Source organism: Gigantopelta aegis, chromosome 9 (genome assembly GCF_016097555.1).
Source record: "Gigantopelta aegis isolate Gae_Host chromosome 9, Gae_host_genome, whole genome shotgun sequence".
NCBI lineage: Eukaryota > Metazoa > Mollusca > Gastropoda > Neomphalida > Peltospiridae > Gigantopelta > Gigantopelta aegis.
In genome coordinates, this window is record NC_054707.1 from 82,154,181 (window position 1) to 82,180,704 (window position 26,524).

A 26,524-nucleotide genomic window follows, 5' to 3' on the forward strand; every position below is an offset into this window, starting at 1 on the left:
TAAATGCGCTGTCCGAATCAAGAATTCAGTCATCTCAACTGTTCCAATGAGATGAATGATTTAGAGCAATTGAAGAAAAGCCTCTGAAGAATCAAGCGATAGTATACTGTGATACTCTTACTATCTAATATATTGAACGAGAGATATATTTTTAGTGCCCATTTCCAGATATCACATGTCACAGGCTTCAAAATACCCGTCCAGGATTTGTTCAAGAAAGCGGGCGCCCGCGAATAATTTGACTGGTGCAAGCGAGTTCGGCACAAAAAAACATATAAACGTAGTTCAGAGAGAGAGAGAGAGAGAGAGAGAGAGAGAGAGAAAGAGAGAGAGAGAGAGAGAGAGAGAGAGAGAGAGAGAGAGAGAGAGAGAGAGAGAGAGAGAGAGAGAGAGAGAGAGAGAGAGAGAGAGAGAGAGAGAGAGAGAGAGAGAGAGAGAAAGAGAGAGTGAATGAATGAAAATTTAAAGGGACATTCCTGAGTTGCAGTATTTAAGATGTTATCGACTAACAGAGACTTTTTAACGATTGTAATTACATATCAAATATATTTTTCTGCATAATATATTAGTGGCTGTATATTAAACATGTTTCCGATCGTTCTAATATTTGTACTAGGTTAAATTACATTATATTTCCTAAAATACAAAAGAAAAAATCCAGTTTGGGCTTCTTACAAATATTAAGACGATCCGAAACACATTAAATATACAGACATTGATATTCTAAACAAGAAAATATATTTAATACGTAAGTTTAATCGTAGAAATATTTTATTAGTCGGAAACAGCTTACAATGGTGCAAACTCGGGAATGTCCCTTTAACGACATCCCAGCACAAAAAGTACACATCACCTATTGGGTGTCACAAATGGTAAGTATATGAAACTATTATCTATATAATTATGTATTATTACCACAGTGTAAGGAGCTGGGGGGGGGGGGGGGGGGTAGAATACAATACATAAATCAAGGTATATGTTAAAACTTTATATAGAAATCAAAGTGTTTCAGGCGCGGATTTAGTGGGGGGCCCAAGGGGCCCGGCCCCCCCCCCCCTATTTTTGGGGTCAAGTTATTATTATTTTTTAACTATAGCATACACTAGAGTGGAATTACACAAAAATGCACACATTGGCCCAGTTGTTCAAAGCAATGTATATTACTGAAACAACTGTTTCGATATTTCTTCCCATTTACCGGCAGCCGCAGTCAACGGAAAACCAGCATAATATGGAAAGGAGAGATGACCACTTTAAGAAGAAGAGACCAGAGTTTATGAAATTTCGAAAATAACAAAAACAGTATGACAATACCAAAAACATACGTTAATATAGCTATTTTGTTACTCAGATGCGAGGAAATCGCGTTTCAGGCCACTTAAATTTCAAAATTTCGCGGGGGAGCATGCCCCCGGACCCCCCCTAGGAATCTCGGGCGCTTCGCGCCCTCGGACCCCCCCCTATTTAAAAATCCTGGATCCGCGCCTGTGTTTTAAAAACTTTAAAATGAATTTTGGGTGGAATTTAAAAGATTCCAAAACATTTCTGTTGCCAAATATATCATTTGTCTTCGGTTGGAGATGAACACACTCCACCAAAATATGACACACAGTCAATGTACACTGACAATGTCACACTGAGGAGGAGTGCCCTTCTTTAAAAGAAATGAAAGCGTCAAATGCGTATGGCCGATACTGGCATGGCACAAGACTACTTCATCCTTCCTGCACCGTCTGTAGGATGACTACCACTCTCCCAGGACTGGCTTGACAGAATGAAGCTTGTTCGCGATCGCACCGTCCCAATCATCTTGTCAAGTAGAAAAGATATATTGGTTAATATGATATTTAAACTCACTGTAGGGAACACCGACATGGGGCAAATATATTCAAAGCGGACTTGGCAGCCCTTAATGCCAACATGGCTGGGTACCCAACAAAATATAACATCTTTATTGGCAAATGATAAAAATACACACTTTCGTGTCACCATCCCAACTAAGGTATGCTCCGATTGCATGTACTGTAGAGCTTGGAGACATGAAAGTGAATCGGTAAAAATAATATATTTGGATACACATGCATTCTTAATCTGTTCCAGGGCTTTAGTGATTGCCAAAATTTCAGCAGTAAAGATTGATGCTGAATCGGGCAATCTCATGCAAGTTATTTTGTCTGATAGAGAAACTGTAGCAGAAGCCACAAAATTCCCATCCCGTGATCCATGTGTGTGTGTGTGTGTGTGTGTGTGTATACACACACAGAGAGAGAGAGAGAGAGAGAGAGAGAGAGAGAGAGAGAGAGAGAGAGAGAGAGAGAGAGACCATTAATAAACAAACTAATCACTTGGAATCTAATGACGTAAGTTGTGGTAAAACATTGATCTGTATTACAAGTAGACTACTACACATTGATTGTTACGACACATGTAATAATATTAATACAATAACCACCAGGCTTAAGTTGATTTAGTTTGAAATTTAAAAATAGCCTATATATTGACAGTTCATCAACAAAACGAGTTCAACGACTCAACGGATAGGTGTAAGGCCTCCACACCGACTTCTTTATTTATTGTCACCCACAGCTAAAAATTTATATATAATAAATCTGCCAAATTCTGTCAGAGCAGATTTTTGTCGTGATGTTACTTGTAGAAGCTTAATGTAGTCCGATTTAGGACAAGTTCTTCACTCTCTCTCTCTCTCTCTCTCTCTCTCTCTCTCTCTCTCTCTCTCTCTCTCTCTCTCTCTCTCTCTCTCTCTCTCTCTCTCTCTCTCTCTCTCTCTCTCTCTCTCTGAACTACGTTTATATGTTTTTTTGTGCCGAACTCGCTTGCACCAGTCAAATTATTCGCGGGCGCCCGCTTTCTTGAACAAATCCTGGACGGGTATTTTGAAGCCTGTGACATGTGATATCTGGAAATGGGCACTAAAAATAACATCTAACCTTCTGTCCTCGACAAGATAACACAGATAGCTGGGAGGTTTGTCCCCAGGACAGCGTACTTGAATCTTAATTGGATATGAGCACGAAAATAAAATAAAATAAAATAAAATGAAACAGTCTTTCATCTTTTGTGCATAAGCCATAGAACTTAATGCTGGTAGGTTTTCATCCCGCTGCCAGTTCCCACCCAGAGCGTGCTTTAACGGCTCAATAGATACTAGTAAGGCCTCTACACCGACTTCTCTCTCACTAACCACTAATAAATATTCTTTAAACCACTGTCCTGGATAGACATCCCAAGCAGCTGTGGTATATGCCCATGACAGCGTGTTTGAACCTGTATTGAATATAAGTACAAAAATAATTAAAATGAAATACCGGCCTCGATGATGTAGTGGTTAAGAGACCGGACTAAAGGCTGATAGGTACTGAGTTCATCTGAAAGCGAGTTTAAATTAAACAATAATTAAATGACTCCACGGACGTACCTGTGGTATGTGCCCAGGACAGCGTGCTTGAACCTTAATTGGACATATGCACAAAAATAATTGAAATGAGATGAATGAAACAGTTGGAACCACGTAGGCTATATCGGACAAACAGTCCAGGTATGTGCCCAGAATAGTGTGTTTGACCCTTACTTGGATATAAGCATGAAGATCAAGTTAAAATGAAGTGAAATAATGAAAATGGAATTCGGATTTTAAGAAAATAAAAATAAAATAAATTTAATTAAATTCACTTTTGACGTCGGGTGGGGGATTGACTGTGGAGAGTGCTCCCTAAATCCGATGATTTAAGAAAGAAATAAAGTTTGTTTTGTTTAACAACACCACCGGAGCACATTGATTAATTGCATACCCCCAAGTTGAAAATCAATTAGCAATATTATTATATACCAGGCGCGTGTGCAGGAATTTTAGCAGGGTGAGCGAAGATTATCGGGGGGGGGGGGGGGGGGGGGGGGGGGAAAGTATATTGAAACTTTAGTCGAGCGGGGGAGGAGGAAGTTAGTTTAAACAATATTTATTTGCTAAAACAATATACTGGGATTGGTCAACAGGCTTAGCCTATATTAAGACCTCTCCCTATAATTTACATGCTTTATATACCACAGACTATAGTAGATTTAAAGGAGGAAGAAAAGAAGAGGGGATAGAGTGAAAGGTGTAGGTATAGTAAATAAAAAACCGAATACTTTTCTTTGGTTTTGGGAATTTCTAGCCAAAAAATTAGTGTAAACTTTAGCAGAAAAGTTTAGTAGCAGTTATGTATTTTAAAGTAGTTTTAATAATTTTATCATTTTCTTTTTCACTAAATTCTGAATTTCCCAATAGGATCTTCTTATAATTTAGATGTAAATAGTTTGACATAAAATTGTTTCTTTGTTCATTGTATAGGGGACAGTGGAGAATGAAATGATTTGTATCTTCTACTGGATGGCCACAAGAACAAGACGGATCATCTGAAATATAACGAAAAAATGTATGACTATTAAGATCACTGATGTCTGTCGAACTTTACAGTGGAGTATCTGTGGAGGAAGTTCGACCCCCAACCCCCCTGCACACGCGTATGTAACCCGTACCACCCCACCCACCCACCCACATTTTCTGACATCTTCCGATGCCCAAGTTTAATAGCTTACAAAATGTTATTAAATATCACTCTAAAATTGGGATATTTTTGTAAATCTAATTAATTATTGCAAACTAAATAGCGAAGTTAAAATAATTAGTTCATAACAACTACTAATAAACACATCAAGTGCAATAAAATCGCTTCTTTATTTTGAGTTTTATTATGGAATCAACAGATGGGACAAAAGGAGCGCTTCCGTGTTTTCTTTGTTTCCAAATATAACCCACGGTAAAAATAGATTTGACGCAAACTTTCAACGACAACCAATGGCTGAATGGTAGGATGATTTTCCCCAGCAATTATCATATAGAGCGCGCAAATTTAACAACAGTCCGCCATTTTACCTTGTGGTTTTCTTGAACTATTTTGTGCGAAATATTTTTTTTACAGCATAATTTGAACTGACTTTAAACGATAAGAGGAAGTAATGGATGACCTATTCAAACTAGATGTAGAAGAACGGAATGTCTGACGAGTTTTTGAGCATCAACCATTTCGATTTGGAAAGGTTTGTTACACAGATGAAGTGACAGGTTTTGTTGGCAGTTGCTGCAATTCGCAACGATGGCTTGTAAATTTGGCCTATATCATTGCTGTACGCTGTCATGTTAATAATGTACATTATTGTCATTGCATGTTTGTAAGCCGATATTTCATTGTTTTATTTGTAAACTATTGTGTAAAAGAATAACTGCTGGTCAGCGTGACCTTGATTTGAGCAGCTGTCCCCATTTGCTTTGATGTTTTCTTGTCTTCCCGCTTGAATGCACCCTAATTAAGTTGAACAGATAGTCCTTCATGTCTGTTGTTTTTCAAAGGGGATATGTTATTAAAAATCGCCGAAGACGCCACGTTATGATGAAACTTTTTTAAACAGTTCTTAAAAGTTAGAACTGTTCTAACAAGGTAGGAGATTGATTGTTATGTAATAATGCGCAACGACGACGTCATCATTGCCTTATGACGTCTTTGCACGCGCAGTGCTGCGTTAAACATGTTGAAATATTGTTTTCTGCCCCTAAATTATCGACTAATTCTTATTAACCGATCTGCATATTGAAGGTTATAAACAACAACAATGAGACATGATGCTTTCTCGTGGCATCGGTATGTATTTTTATTTGCATAAACTAGGAATAATAATGATTCTCTCCTCTCCAAAGAGGCCCAGGAATAGCAATTCCATCAGTTCATGTCCATTGCTTGATGCAATGTTGTAAAATAACCAGTTCATGAGTTGTGAAAGCTCCATTATCACAGATACTTTTGCCCAGAGAGTATGAATGCTACTATTGCTAGTCAATTGGCCCAAGACTTGATGTAAGATTATGGTTATTTGTGAGTCATGGTGATCGAAAATACTAAGAATGGAAATCTTTTTAAATATGGAGAGCCTCCACTCCCATTAAAAAAAATAAAGTTTTTTTTCTTTCTAATTGTGGTTAAATTATTTCTTATATTAGAATTTTTACCAAATCAGGGACCATTTTGTTTTCTAATTTTTTTATTAGCAATAGTTGTTAATTGATTGAACATTGTCTAGCAATTACTTTTTAAAATTTTAGAATTGTGTAGCAATCTTTAAAACTTGCATAGCAAATCATGACACAATGATGAACAAAATATTCCCTGCAATTTAAAAATTTGTGGGACATTACAAGGTTAAAAATCTTAATTACTGGACTGTAAATTAGAACAGTTTTAACACCTTAAACAAAAATAACATATTAGTGTCCTTCAGTTTATTTTCTGAATACACATTGTAACATCGACGTCCCAAACTCAGAAACTGCTCAAGAAACGACAAAAATGCAAATGTAATCAATACAGAAAGAATATTTTGCAGATTTATGGTATATGACATCAAATACATCCCAATCATTTCACTTGAAAAATAAACAATTCGAACATAAAATTAATTGATTGATTCTAGTAAACAAATTTATGTGTAACCCCATCATGTAAACCGGAAACTGTCTTAGGTTTCTAATTTCGTTAAAGTGCACTATATGCTGGAAAAATACCCTTTTAGAACTGCACATGCACGGTTCAACTTCAACGGCTTTTAATGTCACAACGGGACAAAAACTGTAATTAATATTTTTAAAAGAAAAATTCAGTTTGTCAGGTGCAGTTAATTCACCTCTTGTTTTTATCCATGATGCTAACACTTGATGTCATTACAGATAAACAATATACGTTCATACCATGGAATAGTTTCATAACATATTCATCTTTTAATAAACTGATTCTTAAAGGGACATTCCTGAGTTTGCTGCAATTTTTAAGATGTTATCGACTAACAGAGACTTTTTACGACTAATTACATAATATTAGTGGCTGTATTTGTAATTGTACTAGGTTAATTTTCATTTTATTTCCTAAAAAATATTTTTTCGTATACATGTACGAAATTATTTGAAGACAAAATCCAGTTTGGGCTTCTTACAAATATTAAGACTACCAGAAACACATTGAATATATAGACACTGATGAAAATTATAAAAAATTTTGCCTTGTTGATCTGGCATGCATGAGGTCATGTGACACGCATCAAATATGAATTCAATATATTCCATTTTTAAAAGGTTAATACAATATCTATGGGTTAATTATTTCATTTCAATTTTATTTTTACACTTATATCCAATTAAAATTACAGTGTCTGGTTACCATATAATAATATCATGCACAAATTTATCTGAAATACAAGTTCAACTGCACTTTTTAATTTTTTTTTGTGTGTTTGCTATGAATGGAGAATGTCAAAAGTATAAGTCGCCTGTGCGACCATTGCTCGGCAAACCACAAACAACAGCCGTTTGTCAATTTCAGTTAACAGGTGCGTTTGCGGATTTGAAATTGTAGGGTTCGTCTCAAAAAATTCTGTTCAAAACATTTGTATTTTAATTTTTTTGGAGGGCCACTGCAAATGTTGCCTTCCGTTTACTAAACCAAATTGAGCCACATGCAAAGATGTACGTTCACGGCTACCTCTGGGTCACCAGACACTTTCGCCAAATTATCTATTAAACTTAAACAATTGCACAAAGCCAGTAATTTTCTCACTAAATAAAAATTGTTACTTCGCCAAATTAAAATAAAATTTGCCAGTTTTTAAAATTTAAAATTGGAGAATTTGGTAAGTGACATAGCTGTATGTAGCCCTGCAAGTTGAAGGGGGAACAATGGGAAAACTGGTTGCAAGCAGGTTTAGTTCCCAAAAACGTTTGCAAAATTGTTTTGCAAAACGGTCAAAGATGTATGGGAATGGCACAGTGATAATCCAGGTAGGGCACCACAACATTTTTGTTACTGTTAAATACATCTGACAACTGAGGCACAGTGACAAGTAAGGAGGGCAAACAGCACTTGCCATATGTGTCGTGGTAAAATATGAACCCTATTACGCAATTTCAAAATAAACATTTTATTACTAAATTACTAATATGGGACAGGATGGATTGTAGGTAAATATATAAATATAAATTTACAACTTAATATATTATTTTTCAATTTTGCCTGTTACCGTAAAAGAATAACAGTAGCACTGTAGGCCATATATATATATTTTACTTCCTTTTTTGAGCCCAGGAATCTCACAGGCAATTTAGTTTATAATTATTTTTAAAGTATTGACTCAAATAAATGTTAATTACAGTATATAAATTGCACACAAATAAAGATACACATATATGTCATACACACATGTGTTTGTACATACGTATGTACTGTACATTAATGAGAAAGTTGGAAGAGTTTTTATCTATATTAGCACTTCATGTATGTTGCTCAAATTGGTGTAGACATTTTAAATGTATACTAGTATTGTAGTATTATACCATGTGCTCATGTATATAGTACAACTGTCATGTTTTGGGCTCTTGAATTTTATTGACTGGAGAAACTGGTGTAAGATTTCCCACCCTTGGAAACGGCAAGCAGTTTTGCCAAGATAAATAACAGGTAAATGCAGACTTATGTCCCTTTGAGAGACTAGTTTGTGATTTGAAAGCAAACATGTTCATTTGTAAACTTCCTGTTTTCTTTTCTTGGATTTAGGGCATCTATTTATTTGTGTCTTCACTAATGAATGCATATGAACTGTAGTTTAAATTCCAGACTCAGAATTGGTTGTGTTATTTTAACAGTTTAATATGTGACATTATACACCATATGTATGCATTTGTTTGAATTGTATGAACAGCTAAAATGCATATGTAATGGTATGTAATTGTACTCTATAGTTCATAGAATGTCTTCTAATAAATGCTATAGAAGGGCCATTCCATGGTAATGATTTTAGCCCGGACGTGGCATTCTGACTCTTATGATCTCCTTCACTAAAAGTTATTTTTAAATGAAAATGCAGTTTTATCATTTATAGACTCATTACATATAGAGTATTGTCAGGCCTAATTTTATTTTTGTAAAAGAAAAAAAGACTTATAAAGTGAAAAGTAGTACCAGGATGTGACGAAAATGGACATCACTTTTTTTAACACTGCAGTAAATTCCAAAACTCTGCTCTCCAGATAGAATGTTTGCTTATTGAAATACACTGTTTAACACAATATCCTTTATGATGTAAAATTTACTTTTTAAAATTTCAGTAGGAGCCAGGACGTGACTTTTTGTCCAGTTCATTTATACAACTAATAAATGATATGTATATCAAATACTACTAATGAAACACTGTTAATTTATAAAATCGATGACATTTACTTCTTTTAAGTGTTTTTATCATCAAAATAAGTGCATAAAATCCTGATTAATTGAACTGTCGTGCAAAAAAAAGTTCTCATACAATATTCATATAATATACTTTTATAACCAGTGACCATACTGTCAACAGCATTGTTTATCCTGATGTTGCTAACTCTGGTGATTTTTCTCTTACCTTTACATTACAGTACATGTACAAACTAAAAAAGATGAAGTATAGGTATAACATTTTCGCTGGCTGCGGCATCAACTTTTGCTTTTAGCTCAACATTGATTGTACAAATTTAGCTGCATTTCTCATAAATTGCATGTCCTGCATCAGTAAAGCTTCATTTATAGTTCTATCTATGAATGTTCACCTCAGTGCACGTCAGAATTAGTTTTTCAGCTTTATTATTTTAAATTTTAAATTTAATTTTTAGAAATTTAACTTTGTTAATGTTTTAAATTTTTTTTTAACATGCATTGAGATAGATATCTACAGATACACTATCAATGACACTGAATAAGTTTATGGTAGGCCAGACATTTAATTTTGTAGAATTCTTGTTTGCAATTTACCATATATTTTAGAAGTAATATATTATTATATTTTGCCTTTTGTAGGTATTTTTATGATCATCGGATTTAATTGGAATTCAAAATATGAACCCTAGTCAGGACAGAAATTATAGTTTTTGGACAGTTTCTTCTTTCTGTTCATCATTATCTGATAGGCCAAACTATCAACAATGTATATTAATATACTTTGTCAAAAAAGAAATGCATAGGCGAAATATTCATGGAATTATCTCTTTAATACAAAGTGGCATAATTTTGTTATTTATGATCGTATCACAGTAAAATTTGACATGAGTACCGGTATGTGACAATGTTCTTGCTATGGACTGACTACAGTGGAGACGTTTTCGTCACCAAACAGAGTCGCATGGGGGCGTTGAAATCAGTACCTTGTGTGGCCACCAGCAGCAGCAATCGCTGCTTGACATCTCTTTGGCACTGACTGAATGAGTCTCTGAATCTGGGCACGTGGAATCCTAGCCCATTCTTCCTGCAGTGCATGTGACAGTTGCGGAAGCGTCTGAGGCTCCGGGTCACGCTGGCATACATGTCTGTCGAGTTCGTCCCATAGATGTTCAATGGGGTAGAGATCTGGTGATCTTGATGGCCAAGGCAGCACAGTAATGTTCTCATTCTGTAGGAAATCCATTGTTACACGTGCCGAATGCAGCCTGGCATTGTCCTGCTGAAAGTGTTCATTGCTGTGGCAGTTAGGTGACACGAGTGCAGAACCCAGATGTAGCGATCTTGTGCTGCAGTTGTTATGCAAGGTCTTCCACTTCTGGCTCCGCAAGGCTCAATGGGTAGGTGTAAACCACTTGCACTGACCAGTGATCCATAACTGGTTCAACAAAGGCCATGGTCTTCAGCTCATTGAAACTGCTGGTACCTGTCCCAGAGACGTGAAATGGTGCTCTGATGGACGTTCATGTGACGTGCGACCGCTGACTGTGATTCACCTAACTGGAGGGGGCCTATTGCAATGTTTCCATTCGGCAGGCTTAGTCTTGGCATCTTGTAACTCGTCTACGTCGAAATGAAAATGAGGCATCATTGCGAGCATTGCAGCTTTAAATACCCATCACTACCCCAGTCTTTTCCCCGAGTTTCACGTGCATTCGCCAAAATTTGACCATTTCACGCTGATTTCCTGCAAGTGTCGCACAACGTGCGGTAAATTTGTTTTAGGGTGCATTTGGGCATGCTGTCCCTTCCAGGAACATTAACAAACATGGTCATTCAGCAACATTGTACAAAAACCGATATTTTGTAAAATCAAAAAAAATTCTTCTTTCCCTATCACCTATGCGTTTCTTTTTTGACAGAGTATATGTTGATGGATGACAATAGCAAAAATCTCAATGATACAATTGATTTGAATCCCCCCAACGCAAGTTTTATCTTCCACATATAACTTTATCAATTTTATCCTTCACTGGAGAAATTTTGGTTTATATATTCCAATTCATGTTTGGATACCTGTATCTGCCAAGGAATAAACTTAAGATTTTAGCAGCACATTGTATTTGAACAGTTTGTTGACAATATTTATTGTATGTGTATACACCAGTTTGGATTCACAAAATGGAACATTTGGTATAAATACAATATTCTTTAAATTGATGGATTATCAATAATTCATTGTTGGTCAAAACTTAGAATTAATTGATAATAGTATTTTTGTATCTACATAAATCCATGTTAAATATTTGAACATGCTCCCCCAAACATGCAGTTTCTCTATTTCCGATTCTTGATGGTGAGAGCAAAAATATTGAAAATAAAAGTAATTTCTTTTAGGTACATGTGCATTATCTAGTCAGTTTTGCCAATTTCTCTGTACATTTTTAATCTTTACTCAGTTTAACATGCCATCTTGAATGTCACGTCCTGGCTCAATGTCACGTCCTGGCTTAAAGTTCTGGGTGGTTATTTTAATAATAATTTAATACAACCAGTCATCATTATACCTTTTATTTAAACTTGGAACATTGAGAAGGAGGAGAATTAAAAAGGATTTTTATTTCTGAAAAATAGTTTTGAAAAACCCCTAACTTTTAAATGTCAAATCAGCCAGGATGTGACATTATATATTTTGAAAAATAACTTAATATACTAATTATGATATGAAAGAGGGAAAGTAGTATTTTCATATGTAGTATATTTTAGATATGATGTCCTGATACCTAATTTTTGCATTTGATATAAAACAGTAATGAAATATTACCAAAAAACAAATGTCACGTTCTGGCTTACAAAAATTATTTTACAAAATAAAACTTTCATTAAAACCCATAAAACATAAATAAATTGGCAATAAAAGTATATTTGTATGTACTTAAGGGTGTTAACATTAAGCTATAATAAAAACTTAGTTTAACAGATTATTTTGAAATTTTCACACCCATGGACCAAATACCATGGAATGGCACAAAAATGGATCATGGTCATGTAAGATGGTGTGGTGCTGGCTATAAAAAGCAATTTAAAAAACAAAATTAATTTTTAATTGGTAATTAATGCATACATCTACCACTACATGTATATTGTGTCAAAGCACTAGTTAGATTTGATTCTCTGGTTGATATTAGAATAATGTGCCTTCCATTTCTCGATGATGGTGTCTAGATGTATGTCTACATTTGTAGATATAACATACATTTGTACATGTACCTGTATGGGTGTAAATATGTTTGAATTCATTTTGCTGTGACATACAGGTAGTGTGTATCTGTACACATGTACATTTATGTATGTAATGCACATGTAGACATATACACAATGTAGTTAACTGTATGAATAATGTACAGGCATCGGTAGCGTAGATTTACTGGTTACTGTAAAATATGGGCCTGGTAACATATAGGTTACGACACATTTAAATGAAGTACACAATTTCAATTGTCATTCGTTCACAAAAATGCTGATACTTTGTTATTCACTCACATCTCTGTTCCCGTTGTACCGATACCTGTACAACACATACATTTATATTCAAATAGAACATAAGAACTTTATAAATTATGTAATGATAATATACATGTATATTTAATTGTCAAACGTAACTTGTCTCCTTCACTATATTTAGACCCAATAGCAGACAGTCATCGTTGAGTAGTGATGAGGATACAGATGATGCCGACCTTATTGACAATGAATATGACCAATCACAAGTGAGAAGCAAGAAAAATCTTGGTGGGAGTCGTTGGTCGAGGGAAGAGGTTAGTCATTAATGTGACCTATTTGTACAGTGTGATAAGTTACACTACCATGCATTTCAAATCTGTATAAATCTTAGAAACCATTTTTCTAGCAGCCCTCGGAATAAGCTGTACTCAGGTTATCTGATTAGTAGGTTACATAGCCAATTAAAAAACAAAATACTAGGTTGTTGAATCGTACACTGGCTAAATGGATTATACTAAAAAAAAATGTTTTGTTTAATGACACGACTAGAGCCACATTGATTTATTAATCTTTGGCTGTTTGATGTGAAACAATTGTTTTTTTGACGTATAGTCTTAGAGAGGAAACCCACCACATTTTTCTATTAGTAGCAAGGGATCTTTTATATGCACCATACAGGCTATCACAGCCTTTATATCAGTTGTGCACTGGCTGGAATGAGAAATAGCCTGATGGGGATTGATCCTAGACCACAGGATCATACTCAACGATTGTACTTATATAAAAACTTTTGGTCCGTGAATTTCAATGCATTTGAATGTTTAATAGGGCCCATTTAATTCCCATGAGACAAATGCAGCAATATGTTAATACAATTAAAATGGTGTCAGAATTTTCATTTCCATAAGAAATATGATAAACAAATATTGTCCATGTGGTTCAGCATAACCAAATTAATAAAACTGTACGAAGCACATGTGTAATAACAAGTGTAATGACGTAAATTTGGGAAAGCGATGTCATAGCATGATGTTGCTTCACCAGTTCTAGCTCAGACTGTGCAAGTGAAATTGATGTCTTTTCATAGTTTTTTTCTAGTTGTTGTTGAAACAATTTAAGACAGTCTTTGTTATTGTTAAAAAAACCCACAATAATAATAGTAGAAATTATTAATTTAATTTATAAAATATCAAATAAATTGCAAAAATAAAATAAAATAAATAAATATAATTAAATACACAATATCAAGGAATAGATAAATTTAACAAAGTATCTACATTGAAAAATTAGTAATTTGTTGTGTGGGGTACATGGAACACTTGTAACAGTTGGATATCGCTTATTCCTGCACTGACCAATCACATTCAAGGATAGAAATGTGAGTCATACTTGTTACAATCTTGGGCCAACAATTTCACCAACTGTATGCATTACTAGTGGACTACATTGCACACTTCTGGGGTAACCGACTCCGGCCCAAAGAGTCCCCCACCCCCCTCCCCGTGCCCCCATTACTGCGTGTCTGTAGCTCTCGATACACCCCCCCCCCCCCCCCCCCCCCCAACTCCTACTCTGACAGTTCCAACACCTTCTAGTACTTCATTTTGCAACCGCTGTGTGAGTCATACTGATTTTACGAAACCTGTGTCAGGATTTATGCTGTCGCTCGGGCAATACAATAATCCTGACATTCGTTTCATAAGCCGAGTATGACACACAAGTTTGTGTAATAATCTCTATTTAAAAACATGTTCTTTCAATTATTTCTTACAGTAAGCACTGTCTCCTGAGAAAATGGTGAAAACCATGCAAACAAAAAACTTGGATTGCGAAGGATGCATCGGTTATGGGAAAATAACAAAATGAGACTTGACCTATCATTCGTGACCTATTTCGAGGGCTGACTAGCATTTATGTTGATTCATATCACTAAGATATATAAACTATTTTATACAGAGAATTTAGGGCAAAATGTTGTACTTTCATCCTTGTTAGTACCTCTTTTTGTGTTTTCAGGATGAGAAACTAAAAAAACTAGTAGATGCTAAAGGACTCAATGACTGGGCATCCATAGCTCATTTGTTTACAGATCGGTCAGAGGTCCAGTGCCAGTATCGCTGGAACAAAGTCTTGAATCCAGAATTGATTAAAGGACCTTGGACAAAAGAGGTATTTTAAATGTCATTCTGTGTCTTTGTTTTATGAATAAGAAAAAATTATTAATGAAACCACATCATGAGAAAAAATGAAAAAAGAAATGACTGTTGGGTGTCAAAACTTTATAAATATGAAAACAAAAAATAGTTTTAATTATTAATTAATAATAGTTTAATTATCTTTACTTAACTGGTAATGTCAGTTAATTCACTTACTGATTAATCAATGTACATGTGGTTAATTGCCTAAAATTTAGTTACAGTAGGCCCCTGGGCTATGCCAATTAAACTATATTACATGATAACCATGATGCACCTTGGTGAATTGTTCCTAGGGTTTACAAAGAAATCTATATAATACTATGGATGTTGAGTTCTAAAATTAATTTATGTATTCTTTATTCCATGTTATTAGTAATGACATTCTTTGTTTTAAATGTAGGAAGACGATAAGGTCACTGAGCTTGTGCAGAAATTTGGGGCCAAGAGATGGACACTGATATCCAGACAGTTGAAAGGTCGTTCGGGAAAACAGTGCAGGGAGAGGTTAGTATTCACCTTAAGGCAGAGTTCGACAAATCCGCTAGCATGACACCGGTGGCTAGTAGTTTTTAAGTTCAGGCTAGTGAGAAACACAACCCCCCCCTCCCCCTCTCCTTATCGCTTGATTGTGTTTTTTCTTTTTCTTTTTTCTTTTTCTCTCTGCTGAAATTTCGTTTAATAAATTTGATTGTGACGTTTGTCATCGAATAATATCAATCACACAATCAGTATATAATAATAATCCACCAGAACTAAGTCTGCAAACTGCAGTAACATGCTATCTCTACAACGTCACAGTTACAGCATGCATTGTTTACTTTTCCCTTTCAAGTTTCTGGCACAGGAAATAAGTCTAAAGACATGCGTGTTTTGATTGGTTGGACACGTCACGTGGTAGTTAATCTCGCACCTATGTTTTAGGCTAAGAACTTGGGAAATCACCAATCGCAACGACAGGTTAATCTCAATCAAGTAAACCCCAGTCATGCTTTGAATTTCAGTGTTTGTTTTATTTACCTATTGTTTTCTAATTTAACAGTTCGCTTACATTTGGTTATCGGCAATCAGGAAAACAATTTACTTTAATGGGAACCAAACTCGACTTGGCCTATTATGTGTAGCAGTTTGGATAATGCATCACAGCTGCTGATACAAGATAATACCTTTTTTGTTCATCAATTAACAACGGATTAGATGTCGCTGTTATATTCTTTTGATATCAGTCTGACACGGGATAATGCCCTGTATTTGAGCAATTGGCATCACCGTTCCTAAATGTATAACCCACTACCAAATACACTGAACCACTTATTACCGTGTGTCACACTGTCGTACCCTCATTTAAATTTAATTATTTTGATAGTGGGTTTAGATACCAACCATGAGTTTACTCAATATTTTTCCCCATGGGGAGGGCAAAAGCGAAACTGGGACAATAACGATGGATCACACTTAACAAAAGACCAAACGTACAACACGGCAAAAAACTGAAAGTTACAACAGGATTTAAGTGTTTGTTTTATTTTACTGTTATACTCGTAAATGTGTAATGTTACAAAAATTATATAAAAATCCAGTTATAATTGATCAGGAATTTGGGCGAGTGCTTTATTTTGGTGGGCTAGTGGTTTTTACAAACCCACTAGCCCTGTGGCTAGTGACTTCAAAATATTTGTCATATTCTGTAAAAGCAAAATTAGGAGATAACCGTATGAAGTTTTTTTTTGGGGGGGGGGGGGGGGGGGGTGTTATTGTCTATTTGATCCTGCAAATGTAATTTTTGACTGAAAGTGTTAGCCTGAGGTGAAAAATTAAACATTTGTAGGCATCAAATAGACAATAGCACCCGTTAATAAAAAAACCTCAATATGATAATGTCCATTGTAAACTGAATCGTATTTCTTGAAGAAGGTACCTGGCTACAATCTAACTGTAAACCCTTGAATTGTCAGCTTCGCCTGTTCCAATTGCTAATGACGTCATTAGCTTTCCGGGTGTTATTTTCATTTGATCCCAGAAACAGAATGTAATTAACCAATCACAATACAGAATACACTCGCCATCAGTTTACAATGCTCTATAAATCTAAATGGGGTAATATGTTTCTAATAACGTGAGCTATTTTAAAAATATGTCTCTAATAACATGTGAGTTGTTGTTAAAGTGAATGTGCTTTATTGTAGAATACTGAAGTGGTCTTAATATAAACTTTAAAACCTCCCCCACCTGAAAGGTACTGGACCTTGCAGTTAACAGCTGTTAAATTTGTTGGTAATGGTGATTGTTATTTGCTTTCAGGTGGCATAATCATCTCAATCCGGACATCAAGAAAACTGCGTGGACTGCTGAAGAAGACAAACTGATATATCAGCTTCATCGATCTTTGGGAAATCGCTGGGCAGAAATAGCAAAATATTTGCCCGGAAGGTACACAGAAATAATAACTGATCACTTGATGAATGACAAACAGATCATACTAGAAAGACTTGCAATTTTTAGATATATAGATATTTGCTTAAAAATTCTTGAAAATGGCTTATTTAAACACACTTTTATTTGGCAAATTGTAAATATTAAAGCCACTTTGAGCTAGTGGCTAATTTGGCAATGGGCAGGGTGAGCCCTGAGGTTCAAAGTAGTTTAAAGTAATGGCACATGCGTCTGAAAATCATTATCTACAATCGGATGGCATTCATTTTCATACTATTTAAAGTCGACATAATTTAATTTTTCGTAATAACAGATGAAATCTGCTCCTGCCACATGTCTAGTCCAACTGAATGGTACTTGCAGGCCTCTGAATATGGTTTTGTTCGCCTGGCAAGTTTTGTTTTGCGTAAAAAAAGAAAACTGAAAAATGTTATTTAGGCTACCTTTACTTTTTTTGACAAACTTGTAAATGTTTTCCAGAGATTTTCATTTCTTTTATATGCATTTTTTTGTAGACAAAACAGCACATTCTATGGCAGTATGTTCTTTCATAGAGCCTTTTGAATCGTCATTAAACATTTGGTACACAATTCTAAATGGTAAATAGTAGTTGTTAATCAATTTTCAATCATTTAACAGCTGTTGCTAATCAAAATTTTAAAAACAAAATATTCCCTACAATACTTGTAAGTGTAACTGCTCACTGTAAATGAATGTAAAGCTATATGTTTTCTGAAATTAGCTCTTGATTGTCACTAATTAATAATTATCCTTTTCTTTTCTACTGAATATACATGGATTTCTCGTAACCTGTGAAATTAAAAATGGTGATTAACATTGGAAGGTCAGAGACAGGTTTTTGAAAAACTATCAAGCTATTTGTGTTTCAGAACGGATAATGCTATCAAGAACCACTGGAATTCCACAATGAAGCGGAAGTATGAACAAGAGGAGGCTCGAGAACGGGCGTGTGACCCTCCAGTATTCACACACCCATACACGCCGAGTACACACCACAACTTCCAGAATGTTCAGCCTGTTCAGCTCTTCCCCAACATGGTGCTTTGAATTTCTGTTATACATGGGACCGTCTTTGGTCTACAATCATTAGTTATTATTACAAACTTACAAGGAGCACTCCATTTGGCTAGCCTCTATTCCTTCCTAAAAGTTTACATAAAAATGTTGATTATGCATAAAATATTTTATTGACTGTTTGTTTTTTGTTTTTGTTTTTTTAAAAGCATATGCGGGCACAAACCCCTCTTTTCCCCATCTCAACCCCCTCAATATACCTGTTGCATGTTTGTGAAAATGTTGATGATTGTTAATGGCTATGTCCTATCTATTGGACAGTGTCTTGGACTCACTCGGGCTCTGGTGCTAATGTTAAAAAATGAACCATTTTAAGCGTAATAAAAAATATATAATTCCAGCTCGTCCTCCAATTTGAGTGGTTAAATATTAGATATGCCTCTGAGATGGGTCTTACTTCTCTTAACATGTTTGTAATAAACAGAGACAATGTTCCATCTGTGATTATCCTTTCTAATAAGCCATACATTGCTTATACTAACAATTTATTGTATTAAAGATGTGTCATTGATTGCTTTGTACAAAATACTGCTATACTTGAAGTTGTTTGTCACTGAATATACATTTTGTACTTGTTCGAATAGATGGAATTCCATACGTGAGTCCGATTTTATACATATATGTTTTATTAATTTCAGTTTGTACGGAGGAATCCAGTTATTGGTTCAGGTAAGTACTTCTAACTAATTTTATTAATTTCTTGTTCATCAGTAGATAAGTAGATAATAAGTAAATAATATGTACACATTAACCTTTAGACTACTGGATTAAGTTTTGAAAAACTGCATGTGAAGTGGGTACAAGTTTATACATTTTACTCACATATATTCACTTAAATGTTTTATAAATACATAAAATAAAGTTCATATTTGAATCGGTAAGTATTATTTTTGTGGGTTTTTATAATTTTAATGATATTTTAGATCAGTTAATGTTGGTTAAAATTATACAAAAAAATTGACAAAGTTGTATCTGCTTATGGGCATTTTTGGCCAGGTGTCTAGTATTTATGTCCATTATTCCCGATAACTGGTTTTCTGACCAGAATTGGGTTTTTTAAAACTAACTATGATTCATATCCCAATATTTGGTGATTTCCGTTGTTGGTAAAATGATCAAAATGAAGAACAAAAGCTAGCATGCTATAAACTGTTTCCTCATTAAATTTCTGTTTCAAGTGAGTGCCGTGTGCAAAATGGTGGGAAATATGAATTGGGGAATGCACTGTATACAGTGTACAGTATGTCAGCTGGCGTGATGTCTGGCGAAGTATCTCGCCTACAGTAGTCAGAAGGTTAATAGTAGTTCATTTGTAGTCAGTAACGTACATAAAAACAGTCTACATTAACTTGATATGATGATCTTATTCTAATGCCATCTAAATCGTATTTTGAGAAAACCTTTTTATCTAGTCATAATATTTACCAGACTGCCAGTTTTAGACAGATGTGTAATATTTTTATAAAATCAGCTTGCCATGGGATCAGTGATTTAAAAAATGTACTAGCCACGATTAAAAATTCACTAGCCCTACTTTACTTTAAGTTCATACAATTTTATTAAATAATAGTAATAATTGGATATGTTACCTAAAGAGGGAGACAGAGATTAAACACTATCATTAGGGGGTTGGGGTGAGAGATTCATATTTACAGAATAGACGTAACTGCAACATTTTAGACAAAAATAATTCGCTAGCCGTCTGGCATGCCAATAGTAGTTATTTACTAGCCCAACATAGAATATCACTAGCCATGAGAATGGGGCTACCATAATCTAGAAGCCCTGATAGTCTTAAAGTGACTAATAAATCCAGACTGATTATTGCAAAACAAACATGCTTATGACTCGCTATCTTTTAAGTGTAATTGTTTATTTTTTGTTTGTTAATTTATACCATTAAAAAAAGATGTTTCATCTAGTAAACGGCGATTTTGTCTTGCTGAATTTTTGCTGCATTCAAGTTCTTTGATGATTTATCTATGATGCACTGATGAAACATATCTGAATTATTTATTGCAGATGCTGTTGGCAAATTTGAGAAAATCAAAGAGCTCAATCAAAACTCACTTGATTCTCTGTCTGCACCACTCAAGTACGTAACAAAATCGGGACTTGAAGTTTGTTAACAAGTTGGCTAATGTTACTAAATATTGTGTCATCACATTGAATAATAGAAGTCACTGCTGTAATCCAACTGACTTGCTAACTTCTGCATGTATTTCTTTTCAACAGTAACTTTGTTTTCCTTCTTTTTATTACCATTTTAATATAATTAGATATAATACCTAGCAGCTGACTACCTATTTTACTAATACTTGAGTTTGCTGCTTCATTTCAGAACACTTACTAACTGCGCTGAGGTAGTCACTGGTCACAGCAGCTTTGGTGGATTGTCTAGTCTGGACCTTATTAATGGCATTGATGCCAAAACGGGTGTTACGCCGATCAAGTTTACCAGGCTGAAGAAGGGGGCAACAGGTAAGAAATTAACAATTTGATCAGTCTTTTCTTTTCACATTGAAAAATCCAAGAGTGATTTTTTTAAAGTTTCAAATATTTATACAGTAATTTTGAGAATTTATACTTTTTCAAAGGAACAATTTATTCTGGTTGCCTCCCAAACCTATTTTCAAGTTGCAGGCACAATGGAATGACCATCCATTTGTCTTTCAGAAAACTTGAAAAGTTTGTCTTGCTCTTAAAATAATCATACATTATTTTTGTAGAATTAATCAGCTACAGGGAAGTTACTGTTTTAATAACTACAAATAGTCATGCATTCTTTTTAGATCTTTTCATAAACAATTAGCCCTTGAAATCGTTACTTGAACATATTCTCAGGGTTACGGTTTGATGGCCATGCACTGGAGAAACTGAGGAGTCCTGGAGGGTTAATATCAATTACGTCACCTGTAGCATCAAAGCTCAACAGATTGCCTGCTATATTAAGGAAGAGTAAAAGGAAAAAACAGGTAAAGTCCTGGTTTCTGAACAAATGATGTGAACAATAACCCACATGTCCAAAAAAAAAGAGATACCATTTTGCAGGAACATTTTATTCAGTGTTGTTACAATGTACTGTAAATTATTTCACAATTCTAAATGATATCATATAATAAAGATCCATATTTTTGACAGTATGGAATTTATATATTATATATGTCAAAATTACTAAATGTTTGACATCCAGTAGCGATTAATATTCTCAAGTGATGTCGTCAACAAAAAACCCCAAAAACATTTGAACTGGAGGAACAATTACAGTTAACTTTTGTCCACACATTTGGTTATGGATTTTTATAATTGATCATCACATTGATAGTTTCTAACCGATCAATTTTCGATTATAATCTATCTTTGGATCATCACTAAATATTAGTACTCATAGCTAAGAAACTCAGTTTTAGACTAAAATAATTTTGTTTCAAGAAAATAATTACCATAATTTTTTTTTAATACTAGTAATATATTTGTTTTATTCCTGTCCCACATCTACAAATATTCAGTCCATATTGAGAAAATATAACAAGTTGTAATTTAGATTGAACCAAAGTAGAGACGATAAACTTTGTGCCCAAAATAAAAAACTACAACAGTAGTTTCTACAAATTCTGTTTACAATCTGTTAGTAACATTATTATGATCTGTTAGTAACATTATTATGATCTGTTAGTAACATTATTATGATCTGTTAGTAACATTATTATGCTAACTAGACCTTGGAGTACTCGGAACAGACAAAAAACTACAACAGTAGTTTCTACAAATTCTGTTTACAATCTGTTAGTAACATTATTATGATCTGTTAGTAACATTATTATGATCTGTTAGTAACATTATTATGCTAACTAGACCTTGGAGTACTCGGAACAGACAAAAAACTACAACAGTAGTTTCTACAAATTCTGTTTACAATCTGTTAGTAACATTATTATGATCTGTTAGTAACATTATTATGATCTGTTAGTAACATTATTATGCTAACTAGACCTTGGAGTACTCGGAACAGACAAAAAACTACAACAGTAGTTTCTACAAATTCTGTTTACAATCTGTTAGTAACATTATTATGCTAACTAGACCTTGGAGTACTCGGAACAGACAAAAAACTACAACAGTAGTTTCTACAAATTCTGTTTACAATCTGTTAGTAACATTATTATGCTAACTAGACCTTGGAGTACTCGGAACAGACAAAAAACTACAACAGTAGTTTCTACAAATTCTGTTTACAATCTGTTAGTAACATTATTATGCTAACTAGACCTTGGAGTACTCGGAACAGACAAAAAACCTGTTGTTCCCAAATTAATGAGATTCAAACCTTCATATTAGTATTTTACATACATTCATAAAGTCAGTTTTTATATTCAGAAATATGAATAAATTAGACAAATCGGATTTTGTTTCTGCTAAAAAATACAATGGTATAAGTGTAATTATTTATAACAGATTTTACCAACTTCTGTGAAACTGGGGTCCGGAAGATACTAAATGTGGTTCTTATACTTTAAAAGATTTTTCCATGTTTCTTCTTTTTCTTTTTCAGAAATTTCCAAAGCAGTACACATATATTTTTTCTCCACCCAAAGCGAAGCACGTCCACATAATGGACACCATTGACATAAAGGAGGAAAGTCTGACAGAAAATGACAAACCTGACTTTCTTGAGATGGACCCCGAGACGCCAACTGGAACACCAATAAAAAATCTTCCTTTTTCACCTTCTCAGGTGAGTGTCAGTTGTATATGGCATTAAAAAAGTTTATTTTATGAAACTATTATTATAATTAGAAGTCGTGTTGGTATAAAGTACTGTTAGTGGCTTTGACTTTGGCTTAATTAAAGACTTCACAAAGAGCCCTTAGTTCAAATTCCTTCAATGAATCGGGAACAATTTTATCTTCAAAAATATAACTTTTACCAATTTGTATTTACTTGAATGTCTGACGTTCTGTGATCAGATGCAATTGATTATCGTTTATTTTTCCAGTTTTTAAATAGTCCAGAAATTCCATTTGGAAATGGAAGAATTACATCAACTCCTGTAAGCCGCCAGAACAGAAGTTCGTCTGGTGTAGAGTCATTGACAACTCCTGTCTTAAAAAGGACAGAAAAGTAAGTTTAGTGAAATTAGAATTCTATAACATAATATATAATAATTTTATAACATTGTTCCCTTTGGTATTCCTATTATATTTGAGTTTTTTGTGTGGCATTTTTTGAATTTTGAAGTCATTTGTCCTGAATTCAATGACAAGGAGCAACCCTAAATTATCAAGAATTATTTGTTTGGTTCTCAAAGTAATCATTTGATTTAATGTAAAACAAACCAGTCTAGCGAATATTTTACCGCACTGTCTGGCTAGTTTTGTTTGGACATTTAATCCATTGTGTTCATTAGTAGACAGCAAGTGGGTTTTTGGTGGTATTGCTGACATCTGTTTGTCATGCTTAGTTATAAACCTCTCTGCATTCAGTCAATATAGCTGCCTACTTTCTCTCATTTTCAATGATAATGAACGCCCTATAATCCAAGGGCGACTGAAATGCAAATCGTTATTTTGTCTAGGAATCTTACTATTTCTTGTAGGACAGAACACATTTCCTTCCATTGTTTAACAGTATGTTTTAGTTTGTTAGAAACATTCAGTGTTAATTTGAGGACCAGAAGATAGGGATGATACACATGTAATGTGGATGGCAAATGTAAATGTTTTTTTATTTTTGTTTTCAGTTCAATTCTCCACACGCCAGTGCTTAACCCGGTCATGGACTCAACTCCCAGAACTCCTACTCCTTTCAAGAATGCACTAGCTGAGATTGAAAAGAAGTCGGGAGTTTCCAGGCAGTTTGTGAGTTGTTTGTTCTTAGTGTCTTACATTGGGTCTACCACATTAGCACACTTCTGTTTTTCATTCTCTTTCAGTCATTCACTTTTTGTTTTGCCTGGAGAACAAATGTAGTAAGAGAATGTTAGACAAGTGGTTTTTAATTGTTTCTAAAAATTATGATTGCTTTTTTTTATTTGTTCAAAGAAACGTTCCTGAGTATACTGCCATTATAAGATGTTTCCAACTAATATAACTTTTTTAAAGATTAAAATTATACTTTAAAGATGTTTACTTGTTTAGCACATCAGTGTCTCCATATTCAGTTTGTTTTAGATTGTCCTTATGTTTGTAGTAGCTTATTTACTATGATATATATTTTTTCATATGTACAAAATTATAGAGAGAGAAAAAAATCTAATTTGGGCTACTTACAAACATTAGGATGACCAGAAACACATTGAATATATTGACACTGATATTTGAAACAAGAAACTGCATTGTATGTGTAACAGTAGTTGTTAAAATGGCTCTATTCATCATGTTTCAGTAACAGAAAACTCAGGACAGTCCCTTTAACAATACAAATGTTTTCTGTGTTGTTCTTTTTGTATTTAAAGTTTTTAATAACTTTAAACTGTATGTACTTCATTTGATAAATAAGTTATTTTGCTGTATGGCAGAGCCCTGGCCAGCTGGCTGACTTGGGGGAGGTGTTACAAGCGGAATACGACACGGGGTACGAAGCCGACCTTTCTGTTGGAATCACACCATCACGGGCTCGGCAGTCGAAACGAAAACCAAATAAAGAGGTACACATGGCTTTGGCCGACTTGTTTTTTTTACTAATGTGACTTTGCAAATATCTTACAAAGTAATTTCTTTAAATACGATACCAGGCCTGAAATTCAATTTTTTTTAAAGCACAAAATTACTAAATGGAACTGCATTCTGACTTAGAATTGAAATGGGTTTTTTCAGATGATACTATAATAGGCCTGTAACCAACCTGGATCATAGGATGGGTCCTATTTATCATAAAGTGGATTTTCTTTTATTAGAAATTTATCCATGTTACGGTCAGTGTAGGTTTTTTAATGTTTTAATGTGTTTTATGAACACTGATTTTTCAGATAAATATAAAAATATTTTGCAATGTTTGAGATGCAGTTTTGTTTTAAGAAATGCAGAACAAATTTAATTAATCAAAAGACACTACTCTGCCAACTTCCTGTTAGGTATGTTACCTTCACAATTCTATGAAGTGAAATACTTGTACGTGTAATGTGATTTCACTTATACAAGCTATCCTATGTATTCATGGTTGTCCTTTGGTGATTTTGATTAAAAAGATTACTAATAGTTTTCATAAAATACAGACCATGTATAAATACGTCATATTACATGTTATAAGGAAGTGCATTTGCCTGCATTTTATATGTTAAATTATTTTCTGTAGGATGTTCAACACTTGGGCAGCAAATCTGTGAGACAGTCTCTGCAGCAGAAGTGGTCCGATGAGAAGTTGGATTACCTCGGAACAAAATCATTTCTGTCATCTCCAGAGACGCCGGTAAATCCAGTCTTGTTTTTTTGTTTCACATTTGTTTATATTGAAGATTTTTTGTTAGAGATGTCTGTTAACCTTTAGACTACTGGATTAATTTTTGCCAAAAACCATGTACAAGTTTATAATTTTTACTCGCATATATTCACTTAAATGTTTTATAATACATAAAATAAAGTTCCTATTTGAATCGGTAAGTATTATTTTCATGGGTTTTTATAATTTTTATGATCAGTTAATGTTGATTAAGATTAGGCAAAAAATCTACAAAGTCGCATTTACTTACGGACACTTGTGGCCAGCTGTCCAGTATTTATGTTCATTATTCCTGGTAACCGTGGTTTACTGACCAGATTTTTTTTTTAAGAATGAGCTACGATTCATATCCCAATATTTGGTGATTTTCATTATTGATAAATGATCAAATTTATTGTCAAATTAGTTGTCACAATCAGCTATCGATCCCTGAAAATGACTGACGTGCTGCTATTGTTGTCAAGCAAAAATACTTGTCGAAAACCACTTTTTGAACTAAAAATTGCAAGGTTTTTTCATTGAAAAACAAACAAAAGCTAGCATGCTGTCAAATAAAATGTTTTGTGTAAAAAAAAACCTGTT

General features: G+C 34.2%; 1 protein-coding gene across 2 annotated transcripts in view; it reads left to right on the forward strand.

The window, feature by feature from the left end:
* Positions 1-4,920: 4,920 nt before the first annotated feature.
* Positions 4,921-26,524, forward strand: part of LOC121380805 (myb-related protein B-like) — a 31,395-nt gene continuing 9,791 nt past the window's right edge. Inside the window, exons 1-15 of one of the 2 annotated variants that reach the window (XM_041509782.1) lie at positions 4,921-5,097; positions 12,964-13,096; positions 14,799-14,951; positions 15,381-15,484; positions 17,279-17,407; positions 18,301-18,469; positions 19,144-19,174; positions 20,528-20,600; positions 20,847-20,986; positions 21,350-21,480; positions 23,058-23,240; positions 23,502-23,626; positions 24,246-24,363; positions 25,023-25,151; positions 25,799-25,912. In XM_041509782.1, coding sequence (XP_041365716.1) covers positions 5,054-5,097; positions 12,964-13,096; positions 14,799-14,951; positions 15,381-15,484; positions 17,279-17,407; positions 18,301-18,469; positions 19,144-19,174; positions 20,528-20,600; positions 20,847-20,986; positions 21,350-21,480; positions 23,058-23,240; positions 23,502-23,626; positions 24,246-24,363; positions 25,023-25,151; positions 25,799-25,912 — 1,776 coding nt within the window. In that variant the 5' untranslated portion in view covers positions 4,921-5,053. Of the gene's footprint in view, positions 5,098-5,557; positions 5,697-12,963; positions 13,097-14,798; positions 14,952-15,380; positions 15,485-17,278; positions 17,408-18,300; positions 18,470-19,143; positions 19,175-20,527; positions 20,601-20,846; positions 20,987-21,349; positions 21,481-23,057; positions 23,241-23,501; positions 23,627-24,245; positions 24,364-25,022; positions 25,152-25,798; positions 25,913-26,524 lie in introns of those variants that run through there. The other variant, XM_041509784.1, reaches the window with a different exon arrangement.